Genomic DNA, 13165 nt, shown 5'->3' with positions numbered 1-13165 from the left:
GTACATTAGACAGAAAAATGGCTAATGACTATAGGCATTAATCAACCACAATGTTAGGACCAACTGGGATTAAATTCTGGCTTAGTTGTTACACATGTTATACGTGAGCCCTTGTTAGCCAAAGATTATTTTTCAATGTTCAACTCCTCATACATCCTATCCTAGATAAGGTCTCTAGTTTTCATTGTGAGATTGTTAGGCACTTCCTAAATGAGATTAGCATAACTTCTGTTAAAACTAGCAAAAAAAAAAAGTCTTAACACAATAACTAAGAAAATGCCGCAAAGGCTATGTTAACCAGTTCGATGAAAATATTTCAGATTGTATATAGAACCAGCATACTGTACCCCATGACTACATTAATGTACCCAGCTATGATTTAATAAAATAGCAAAAATAGACCACTTACCTCCATTCAATATTTCTACATGAATTATTTTACGCACATATACTCAGAGATGACTCTATGGTCCTAATTAACAATGAAATTTAATAATTCCTACAAAACTTTCATAGTCCAATATCTTATGAAGTATTCAAAGAATCAAATATATTCAGTTAATGTGTCAGATATTTACTTAAAGTTTGTTTTAAGCTATTTTAAGATAGACTCCTTTAATAAAAAGAACTAGGCTCATTCATCTATGGCCACAGAGTATGTCTAGCATTTGTGCCCCAAAAGGACTCAACAGGCATTAAAGAATTAAAGGTATTATTTTGCAACAAATGGTCAAGATCAAAGTCTTGAAAAAATGAATATAGCAGGTAAAATACTCATTCAAGAATGACATACAGAGTATGCAAACTTTTGTAGAAAATTTTAAGGCTCCCATAACAAGACTACAAATTTCTAGAATCAAGCATGCAGAGGAATGGTGAATATTAATTTATAGTGATGATTACCTCTGGGCAGGAGAGTAGGGGCAGTAGGATCATGAGGCATTCAAAAGGCCTCAGAACAGCTTATTGGGATCTAACATAAATGTTATCATGTTAAATTCTGATGGAACAGGATGGATATGTATGCTCATTATTCTTTTCATGTCGGCATACTGACAATTTTTTTTAACATAGAAATAAGAACCCCAGAACTTTGCAGAAGCAATCAGCAGTGAGCGTACTGACGCAGCAGGAGCATTTTCCAGCTAATCATGTGTTTTATAAACACCATTCATTTGGAGGTCAATGATTAATGACCTATGCATCTTTTACAATTTTAATGTATAGTTGTATACCTAAGTTTTTTAAAAAATGCATTTCCATTTTTAAAAATGAGAACTAAATTACAAAACAGTATTTTAAGATAAATTTGTAACAACTGTAATCCTATTTCATTTGATCTAATTCACAACAGAATATATATTTTCCCCATTTGTATTTAATTCCATGATCCTCAATCACCTTCTCACTTGAAAGGATTCCAAATGGCATGTGTTGGTTTAATCCCAAATTTTCAAAGTATATTCTCATTTACATAGTCAAAGGAGCTTCTCCTTATTCTCAGGTCAAATAAGACAGGAGCTTACTAGAATACCTTATAGTAAAAATGCATGTCTGCATGTTAAAAGCCTGAGACATTCTACAGGAAACAGAACTCCCAGTTTCTCAAGGTCATTTGAACCCAGGTTCTTTTCTGTGACATTTATAATATCTTCTTTCCAGAGCACATGCTGAGGAGAATATTGAGAATGCCATATTGAAACAGTCCTTCACCTTTTCATAGGACACATATGCTACACTTACAGCCCCAGATGTTTACTGACTTGTCTTTTTAACTTTCTCATTAGGGCTGCTACTTTTCCTCCTAGGAAATTTACTCAGAAAGGTACTGACAAGGTCAGGTAACCCAATGGTTAGTATTATGATTTTAAAGGTCCCCCCCAGTCACATTTTATAAAAGTAAAAGCAACAAGAGGCTTTATTTTTACTGATAAAGCATTTAAAATTTTTATCTTCAAATTAGGATATGGTAACTTCACTAACTGAAAAAATTAATTTGACTAAGCATTAACTAGAAAATGCTTTGATTCTTGGTGAAAAAAATATTTCAGTTTTTTTAAAGACAAACTGATTTTTTTCCAACTGAAATTTTATTAACTGAAATTTAGCTGAAAGCGCCTTCATCCAAGTCATCCATGAGAATTTGTACATTGAAACATGATTATCCTTAATATTTCTTTTCCTATGGTCTTTTCCCTCAAAAACTATTGAAAAATCAATACAGTACACTCCATTAAATTAAGATTTTACTGCATGTTGTTAAGAGTAACCACATATTTTCAACAAGTCTTACATCTCCCTTTGAGAGATGATCATCCTTAAAATGAATATAAATTAATAAAATGCATTAACAACAATTTCTTCATTCAAGGAAATCTTTGTATTTCCTGATTGGGTCAAAGCTACTTGAATCACCTTTTACCTCAGTAACTGAGTGTACTTCCAACATGAAGAACAGAAAAAAAACTAGTAGTAAAGTCAGGAATTTTATTACAGCAAATACTTTCATGGCATTTAAAGAACTATTTTATTTCTTTACAATGGGTTTAAAATGGAGAAACTAAGCCAGCTGAGAAATCTTTATTTTAAAAAGAAAAAGAAATCAAACCACCAAAAGATGCATTTCATATAATAGCAAAATATAAAAAATAGAAGCCAAGTGATAGAATTGAAAAAATAAGCAGTGGATTTAAGAAACTTTGATTCTACCCATCTGACTCATCCTTTTTGTCTTCCCATTATTAAATGTACAGGCCTGGTAATAATTTAAGATAACCTTGCAACACTTACTAGGTTAGAAGGAATTACTGGAAATGTGCTCAAATACTTTATAAATACCTTAACAAAAATATTTATTTTATTATAGTTTTGTCATGCTTCAGTGACGGTGTCCTTTTAGAGCAGACTCTTGTTTCTTAAAATTGTTTCGAATGTTTATCTAGAAATGATAGCTTTCTTCCAAAGTGATACTCCCAGCTTATCACAATAGTTCTGATTAAGAAAAACAATACTGCATACCAGAATTTTCCTGCCTGAGGAAAAGAGAACTGTAGCACAATTGTAAAGCTCCGAAACTTGGTTCGGTCAAGTTATGGATTGTCCAACTGACATATTTTGTTACTCCAGTCACTTTTCAAGCATCATTTTGAAATCATATTCTATATTGGGGTGACATATATTAAATTTCATATAAATAGGAAATCTCTGTAAACATCTGCAGTTCTAGCTGTTTCTTTGAATAGATTTTCTCCCCCAAGAGAGCTGCTCCAGTGAAGAATTATTGCTCATATATCCTGTCCAAAGCAAAAAACCTCAATATCTTTTCTGAAAAGACAGAAATACTCAAGTAATGTCAAAGCTTTCTGTAATCACGGGATTGTCCACCTATTACAAGCATATAATCGCTCCCGACAGATTCCTGATGAATTAAATTTCTCCAGTTACTCAAAGCTCATCAGATGTACTGTTAACCTTTGCTAATTCACACTCTTCACTGGTGTGACAACTCTGAAGGATATCTTTGTAGTAGTTCTTCAGGTCCTCATACAATGAAACAGTTTTTTGCGAGTGAGCCAAGGGTAACACCTTTTCGTTTAATAACAACTGCACTCGGAATTTTTCTTTAGGAGTCTTAGCATTTTCACAATGGTAAAGCACAAATATTAGGTTCGAGGCATAAGGTACAATGTGACCACTGCGGAACTTCCGATGCATTTGTTCCTTGTAATTGTAAGCTGTTAGGGGATCCTTGTCTTTGAAGTAGCCCATGAGAGAAAGCAGTGGAAGAAGGGTCTCTGCATGACCAAACTGGAGGATGACTGGAGAAGAAACTGGCTGAGACCTTAAAGGAGAAATTGAGGGGAGAAAAGTATATATATTTATGTCATAGAATGTAATATCTACAATTAGAAGTAGTATCCAACTCTGCCATCATTTTGTAAGTTTAGATTTCTTTCTCTCTCTTTTTTTTTTTTTTTTCTTTTTTTTGAGACAGTCTCACTATGTTGCCCTGGGTAGAGTGCTGTGGCATCACGGCTCACAGCAACCTCAGGCTTAAGCAATTCTCTTGCCTCAGCCTCCCAAGTAGCTGTGTGACTACAGGCACCTGCCACAATGCTCGGCTATTTTTTTGTTGCAGTTGTCATTCTTTAGCTGGCCCAGGCCAGGTTCAAACCCACCACCCTCAGTTCCTGTGGCCAGTGCTGTAGCCACTGTATTGTGGGCGCTAAGCCAAGATTTCTAATAAAATGCACTTCCATTTTTAAGAAATAGAGCTAAATTACAAAACAGTATATTAAGATAAAACTATAATTTTCCCATCTATTTCATCTGAAATAGAATAATTTAGTTACAATTGTAATTACAATTACAATAGTAAATTATCCTACCTAATTTACAATTGAGTACAATTTTTCCCCACATCTATTTCATTCCAAGACCCACCACACTCTCACCTGAAGGAAACTCAAATGGCATGTGTTGGCTTAACACCAGAATTTCCAAAGGATATTCTCATATACTCTCATACTTCATTTGTTTAAATAGTCCCATATATATATATGTACATATATATAGCTCAAGCACATAGCTCACATTCTGTGTGGAAGAACTGAACTTTCGAGTGTATGTGGTGTCTGTGAATGTATTTTAAGAGATGAGGTCTCACTCAATTGCCGAGGCTTTAATACAGTGGTAGCTCAGTGTAACCTTGAACTCCTGGGCTCAAGCAATCATCCTGTCTCAGCCTCCCAAGTATCTGGGACCACAGGCACACAAGCACCATGCTCAGGTAAATTTAAAATATATTTTTAGAGACAAGGTCTCACTATGTTGCTCAGGCTGGTCTTGAATTCCTAGCCTCAAGCCATCCTTCTGCCTCAGCTTCCTGAGTAGGAGAACTGAACTTTTAAAATAGTTAAAAGTTCCAAAATTCAGTCACTGTCGTGTTGCAAATCCATGTACATCATTCTTTCAGTTTAAGGACAGAGTATGAGTTTTGCAGATTAAGGGACTTGAAACAGGTGTGTATTCCAACACTGTTTTGTCTTTCTATGCCACTAGCATATCTCTAGGATAATATTCAGATTCAGTTACTGCTGTCCCCGAGATCTATTAGCAACAGCAGTAACACTTCCTGTGTCTCAAAGAGAAGAATTTACTGTCAGTAACTCTCTCATCTTCCCCCCACTGAGGAACTCCAATAAACTGGGACAAGAAATAAGATAATTTTGTATACAAATCCATGTTGAAATGATAACATTTCAGATATATTAACAAATTTTACATTCTTTTTCCTACCAAGTGTTGGCAATACAGTGTGTAACTTAGAGTGAATCAAGTCCAACAGCTCTCTTTCAAGTGTTGATTAAGCAACCACATGTTGGATAGCATAGCATAGACAGTGATGTGGACAGTCTCACAAACTTGGACATAAATATTGATCAAATACAGAGCAAACAGAAAAAAAGGTACAAGTAACAAACACATGTATGAAAAAATGCGTCAGGGGAAGAAAGGGAAAAGACCAAAAGAGCTATGTACAAATTTATAAAGTTCAAAGTTCTACATGTTTTCATCATAGCTAAGCTAGAAAAGAAACTGAATCTACTGTATGTAGCCCAAATGAAAGTTTTAAACTTTAAAGTAAACCAGATTTTTTTCTTTTGGCTGCTTATCAGCAATATGTTAATATCAGCTACTTTTCAGAAGAAATTTGAGGAAAATTGTACTTTAAAATGCTTATTCAAAGTTTTATAGGAATCACAAAGGAAATCATACCATCAAAAATAAATTACTATCTTCTGCCATTTAATAAATCCAAACTTAAAATTCTATTTTAGAATCTAGACAATTTTCAATAGGAAGAAAAAGTGCCAATTTTTATAAATGCTATGAATAGTATCTTCTTATATAGAGTAATCTCTATTATAGAAAGTATAACATACAAAAAAAATCTTAAAGATCTGTTTAAATGCACCAATAAAATAACACAAGGATAACAGTCTAAAAAAAAACCTAAAAACTAGAGAGCAACCAACTATGATTAGAACAAGATTTTGCCTAAAAATCCAACTATATCCACAGGAAATAATAATCAACTTACCATTTTATTTCTATACTTCATATATTTTTTAAGCTTTTATTATTAAATCATAGCTGTGTACATTAATGCAATCACAGGGTACAGTGTGGTGTTTTCACAGCCCTATTTTGAAACTAATTTATAGCTTTCACAGGAATGTTATAACCTAAATATATTTCTATAATAAGTAAAAATATTTTAAGAATGTGAGATAATATAAAAGAGAGAAATGAGTACAATTCATTTGTAATTGTTTTTATTTTTCTACTTTACCCTTCATGCCTTAAAGTTTTTCCACCCTGAGTAGAGTACCCTGGCATCTGTGGCATTACAGCTGACGGGAACCTCAAACTCCTGGATTCAAGCTATCCTCTTGCCTCAGCCTCCCAAGTAACTGGGACTACAAGCACTCACCACAATGCCTGGCTAGTTTTTCTATTTTAAGTAGAGGCAGGATCTCCCTGTTGCTTAGGCTGATCTGGAACTCCTAAGCTCAAGTGATCCACCCCACTTGGCCTCTTAGAGTGCCAGGATTACAAGTGTGAGCCATCACACCTGGCCATGCCTCGCAGGGGTTGTTAAACTTTCTAAACAGGGTGCCAGTTCACTGTCCCTCAGACCACTGGAGGGCCGGACTGCAGGCCCTGGGACCAGTAGGCTGCTAAGTAGGACAGGCAGTGGAGGTAAAAACACCCTGGGGGCCAGATAAATGTCCTCGGTGGGCAGTAGTTTGAGGACGCCTGCCTTAAAGTGTCTTCTGTAGAAGAAAATAGATAATTCCTTAAATAAGGCATCTATATTTCTCTAAGAATGTACAAATGGCCAAACCCACATTTCTTAGATTTTAATCTCAAATGAACATGTAGAGAAAAAAATTCAACGTAAAATAACAGTTCTACAAAAAGCAGGCGAACAATGATGTAAGCCTCTAAGAGATGAACACAAACAGGCAAGAAAAGGGGCTTCAGGAACATACCACGTGACCAACTGCTTCCTAAAGTCAAGCCTCTGGGACAGCGGTTCTTAACCTGTGGGTCTCCACCCACAGGAACTGTATTAAAGAGCCGCAGCATGAGGAGGTTGAGAACCACTGCTGAGGTTATCTATACCAGCTTCTCTCATTAACTAAGACACTCAACTGTACTACATTTTCCACATTGAATGCAGTTTGGATACATGCACCTAAATTTTTATCTGGTTCCAAAAAGGAATATGTCAATAAATGACAATTTCTGATTTCATAGAACCAACCTCTAGGCCAAATCTCCAATTTGTTAAGCAACAGCTATCTGGAACACAGCAGTGAGAAGGATTCCGAGGTTGTACCCAGACCAAACGTGATCTACGTCACATTTCCTACACATTCTTCTTCATATGTGAACATCCTCTCCTTCCCAACCTCTCCATCTTTGTTTCATTTCCCAGGTGTAACTAAAATGGTGTGGCCATTTCTAAGAGGCTGGGTTACAAGATGATCACAGTAGAAGATGAGATGTTTCATGTTAGTGTCATGATGCTGCCTGATATTTTGCTTTTTGACAATAGTGTCACTATTGGTAAAGAGTATTATAAGATAAAACAAGCATATTTAACATATAATCACCTAAACCATGATCGCTTTAAGGAATATGTGTAAATCACTTTTAAATCATATGTATAAATCTTCATTGGATATAGAATAAGACACTGGCTTGACATGTCTTTTCTTTTTTTTTTTTTGAGGCAGAGTCTCTTTGTTACCCTTGGCAGAGTGCCATGGTGTTATAGCTCACAGCAAACTCAAACTATTAGGCTTAAGCCATCCTCTTACCTCAGCCTCCCAAGTTGCCGGGACTACAGGCACCCACCACAATACCTGGCTATTTTTAGAGATGGGGTCTCCCTTCTGCTCAGGCTGGTCTCGAACTCCTGAGACCAAGCAATCCACCCATCTCAGCCTCCTGGAGTGCTAGGATTATAGACAAGAGCCACCATGCCTGGCCACAGTTTTTGACATGTCTTTTAAAAAAATGGCAAGAAAGGCTTGGTGCTTGTAGGACAGTGGTTACAGCGCCAGCCACATACACTTAGCCAGGCCAGCTAAACAACAATGACAACTGCAACAAAAAATAGCCAAGCATTGTGGGAGAATTGATTAAGCCCAAGAGTTGGAGGTTGTTGCGAGCTGTGACAGTCTGCCGAGGGTGACAATAATGAGATTCTGACTCAAACAAAAAAATGGCAAGAAAACAGACCCATCTCCGAGGGAAATACTTAGCCTATTTTGTAAAATATGGTAAACTAATGTTATCAACATGAACATAAAATTGCAACCCTAAAGAGCACTAAAAATTTTTATCCACCCACATTTTATACAATTCTAAAATCTAACTTTATTCTTGATTTTCTCATTTCAAAAAAAAAGATGCCACTAGATGTGTAGGTAAGTTTTAAGGGTAAGCCGCAGAAATTTAGCATGCTCTTAAATAAGTTACAAATAAAAGAATGTTAAGCATTTTTGCTTTATCTCAAAAGTTATTTCCATTAAATAATAGCTCAGAATATAAATCACAGAAGTCTCAAATATAAATTTTCTTCATTATTTTGTTTTTCCTAGCCTGTATTCTACTTAAAATACTTAATGGTCCTAGGTGGTGCCTGTGGCTCAGTGGGTAGGGAGCCGGCCCCATATACCAAGGTTGTCGGGTTTGAACCCAGCCCCAGCCAAACTGCAACAAAAAAAAGAGCCAGGTATTGTGACAGGCACCTGTAGTCCCAGCTACTTGGGAGGCTGAGGCAACAGAATCACCTAAGTCCAGGAGTTGGACGTTGCCGTGAGCTGTGACTCCATGGTACTCTACTGAGGGTGATAAAGTAAGACTGTTTCTAAAAAATATTTAATGGTCCAAGTGAAAACTAGAATGAAGATAATAAAGATTACTTTATAAAATATTACTAGGTTTCTTAAGAAAGCATAAGTAAAACATCTAACTCATAAGGTATAAAATCCAAGAGAACTTAGCTAATAATTGTTCAGTCATTTTAAATTATACAGTTCAAACCAGGTGTCCATTTACAGCTAAGAATGTCAGAATGTTTTTCTTACAAACAAGAATGACTAAGCAACATATAAGCTGATTTCTACCTCATCATTTGAAACTCAACTGGCAAAATATCAAACTCCGGCACACTAAAAAACCCAATTACGTCCATGGAAATACCTGTGACCAAAAGGAGCATGTTTTCCTTCCAAAGAGCCAACAGAATCCCTCTTGAACAGCTGCTCATACTTTTATCTGATTGTCCTATTATAAGACTCACATTGCTATTTTTTTGACAAAATTAAGCAGTATGTCAAATGGAGAGTGTTTTCTATCAATTTTATGTGAACACCAAAAAAATAGGGATATCTTCAACTGGTAAAAGCTCAAAGAGCTGTGGAGTTTGTAAACACCTTACCTCCAATACACAGGAGTGTTTATTTGTGGCCCCATTTTCATCAGAAGCCATTAAAGGTATGTGCCAGGATTTTATAAAGTAAATCAGTAATTTCTGTGAAGAAGTGGTTTGGTTTCTACTTGTAGAAACATGCTGACCTTTGGTGTGCCATAATTTAGAGTTAATCTTTAAAAAGTTCAATCTGGGGTGACACCTATGGCTCAAGGAGTAGGGCACCAGCCCCATATACCAGAGGTGGCGGGTTCAAACTGGGCCACGGCCAAAAAAACCCCAAAATTTCAATCCGGTCCTAAGCCATCTCCTAGGAATTGATTTATGTCAGTTAGCAGCATAGCTCCAATCATGGAACCAAATCCCCAGTCTTTCCTCCAATACACCAAAGCCCGAAGGATGGCATAAGAACGTTTCTGGGTTTCATTTTCAACTTTCTCCAACAAACCAAAGGTAGTCTATGATTAAGCCCCAAATACTGGCAACACCAAATAAGTATGAGTGTCTCTGTTTCTCTGTATATGTCTGAAAGAGGGAATAAGAGCGTGTGTGTGTGAGAGAGTAAGAGTTAGCAAGCACGAGGGAGAGAAACACAACGTAGGTAGACAGGGAAGGAGGATGTGAAAAGAATTACTTCTCAGTTGACAGGCCTCCATCCATCCAGCCCACAAGGCCTATGCATACAGTTTTGTCATGAGATTGCTGAGCACAAAGACTGCTATGTTCCGCTACATTCTACTCTCTCTATGGTCCCATGTAGCTTTTTCTGTGACTATCATTCAATAAACAGAGTGGTGAGATTTAAGATAACATGGAACAAGGCAGCAAATTTTTTTCCTTTAACAAAATGCAGTGTTTTGGCAGAAGATATAAATATTTTTTAAGGGAGGGTTGCCAAGGCAATTTAAAGGGGAATATTCAATACCCGCTGCACCTGTGGCTCTTAACTTTCACGGGGGACATGAAACCATTTGCGAAACTGACTTAAGGGATGGAAATCTGTACCAGAGAAAAGCACATACTCATAAAAACTTCAGTATTGGCGGCGCCCATAGTTCTAGGGCACCAGCCCAAGCCAGCTGAAACAACAAAGACAACTGCACCACCAACAACAACAAAAAAATAGCTGGTTGTTGTGGTAGACACCTGTAGTCCAGGGGTCCTCAAACTACAGCCTGCAGGCCACATGTAGCCCGCCTAAGACATTTATCCGGCCCACCTGGTATTTTGCCGCTGCGGCCTGTCCTGCTTAGCAGCCGACTCATCCCTGGCCGCAGTCCAGCCCTCCAATGGTCTGAGGGACAGTGAACTCGACCCCTGTTTAAAAGTTTGAGGACCCCTGCCTATAGTCTCAGTATTTGGGAGGCTGAGGCAAGAGAATTGCTTAAGCCCAAGAATTTGAGGTTGCTGTGAGCTGTGATGCCATAGCATTCAACCCAAGCCTGACAGCTTGAGACTGTCTCAAAAAGAAAAAAAAAGCTTCAGTATTGTTTTGGGATTTAAGACTATATCCCAAGAGTCCACGGGCTCTCTATATATTAATCTGGCACCCATAGAATAATGTAGCTACAATTCTGCCCCATGTTGGTTTATATCCCCTGTATCACATATATTCCAGACAAGGCTGATAATTTTACACTGATAAATATATTTGAAATGTCTAAACAGAATGAAATAAATTTACATACTTAATACCAAATGAATAATTCAGGTGTTCTATAATGTGCTTTGAACCTTATTTATTTTGAATCTGTCTCTAATGGTGTTTGCTAAATTCTGATCCATCAACAAACTTTTTTTTTGTAGTTTTTTTGGCTCGGGCTGGGTTTGAACCTGCCACCTCCAGCATATGGGGGCCAGTGCCCTACTCCTTTGAGCCACAGGCGCCACCCCGACAAACTGACTCTTATTAGTCCTATTTCTCAAATTAACTTACATCCCCCACCTTTAATGACTATTCCTTGAGACTCTCAGCATAAGTATTCCAAGGAACAGGCATGGGATAGAACACCTAACCTTTGCTCTCTTTCTGTAATAAAAATGTATTAAACATAATTAATGTAGAAGTGACAAAATCACTATAAAAGATGTACATTTTAGCTTTCAAAAAACCTTCAAAATGGCTCATGCCTATAGCTCAGCAGCTAGGGTGCCAGCCACATATTGCTATTTTTTGGTTGCAGTTGTCATTGTTGTTTGGCAGGTTCAAACCTAGCCAGGGCTTGCCAAACAGTGACACCTGCAACCACAAAATAGCCGGGTGTTGTGGTGGACACCTGTAGTCCCAGCTACTTGGGAGGCTGAAGCAAGAGAATTGCTTAAGCTCAAGAGTTTAAGGTTGCTGTGAGCTGTGACGCCATAGCACTCTACAGAAGGTGATATAGGGAGACTGTCTCAAAAAATAAAAAACAAAAAGCTAAAACTTGAAAATGTGAACTACTGATACAAATATAAGAAAGTCAATGAATATGAGACACTCTAAATTCTGTATAGACATACACAGTCAGAATCACAATGTTTTATGGTTGGGATCTGGTCAACCCCTCTTATTTCAGAAATAAAAAGGTCAATGTAGTTAGGTGAACTACCTAATGTTATGTACAAGCAAGACAAGGAAAGCTGTTCTTTGAATTATACTTTTTTACTTACATAAGTTGACAATTTTATTAAATTCTCAACCAAAACAAATTTAACTGAAAATCTGAAGTTCTATATCTAAATGAGGGTTGGTAACTATGCGTGTGTTCAAAGTAGGTAAAAGATTCAAAGCAAATACTTAAAAGTCACTCAAAAAGCTCAACTGGAAAAACAACTAATAATTGCAGGGTTTTCCCCCAAATGTACTCGGCTAGATCTTTCTAAGCTCTTAATTCATGTTTCACACTCAACTGATGTTACACAAAGTACGTTTTTAAACATGATCCAAGAATATCAAATGCAGTTCTAGGCAACTCATATAATCCCCACACTTATGTAAGTACACAAGTAACATGAACTGCTAGATGCTCTGGGAAGAAAATGACCAAAATAAAAAAAACTTTTTCTTAATCTCCTTATGTATCTAACTGAAATATTAGCTCCGGTGAGTATTTGGAAAAGCATCAATTCCACAGCTTAACACAAATCTAGAATTAAAACTACTCAAGCATAAAGGTTTTTTCCTCAAGCAAAAATACATTTGAACAGCTTCTACCTTCAGCCAAGAGAGTAACAGGGACCACATTTACTGTCCTGCCTTAAACTACTAGAAAGCTGGACAAAATGTATGAGGTTTTCAGATATCTGGCAATAGTGACATAAGAGAAAAGGTAGGCAAATGAGATGAATCCAACAAATGCCTTAGCTTTCCGTCTGGAGTTTCTAGGCCTTGGCACAGGGTGGGCAAGCCCAAACAGCATGGCAACTGTCCCGACAGATGAGACGGGGTGAGGATTTAGGGAGGTCCTCCTGGGTGGAATTCACAAGACAAAGAACCTGAGAAGAGAGAGCGCTCTACAGGCAGCAGATGCATCCCTCGAGTTCTTTAGCTGAAACTCATGAGCAAATGGATGAGAAAACTATCCCAATCCAGGGGAAAATACCTTGGAAAGAAACAGGTGAAAAGATTCCCAAAGCTAATGCAAAGGCAGAAATAGTCGGATTCACCAAGCCAGG

At 37.1% G+C, this 13165-nt stretch overlaps 1 protein-coding gene across 2 annotated transcripts in view; it reads right to left on the bottom strand.

Moving 5' to 3' along the window:
* Positions 1-3372: 3372 nt before the first annotated feature.
* Positions 3373-13165, bottom strand: part of MINPP1 (multiple inositol-polyphosphate phosphatase 1) — a 30667-nt gene continuing 20874 nt past the window's right edge. The window contains exon 5 of one of the 2 annotated variants that reach the window (XM_003783674.3): positions 3373-3841. In XM_003783674.3, the coding sequence (XP_003783722.1) occupies positions 3445-3841 (397 nt within the window). In that variant the 3' untranslated portion in view covers positions 3373-3444. The remainder of the gene's footprint in view (positions 3842-13165) is intronic. The other variant, XM_012801336.2, reaches the window with a different exon arrangement.

Source organism: Otolemur garnettii, unplaced genomic scaffold (genome assembly GCF_000181295.1).
Source record: "Otolemur garnettii isolate 467f Iridium unplaced genomic scaffold, OtoGar3 scaffold00008, whole genome shotgun sequence".
NCBI lineage: Eukaryota > Metazoa > Chordata > Mammalia > Primates > Galagidae > Otolemur > Otolemur garnettii.
Note: the sequence above shows the minus strand (reverse complement) of the source record. Positions and strands in the feature narration are given on the sequence as shown.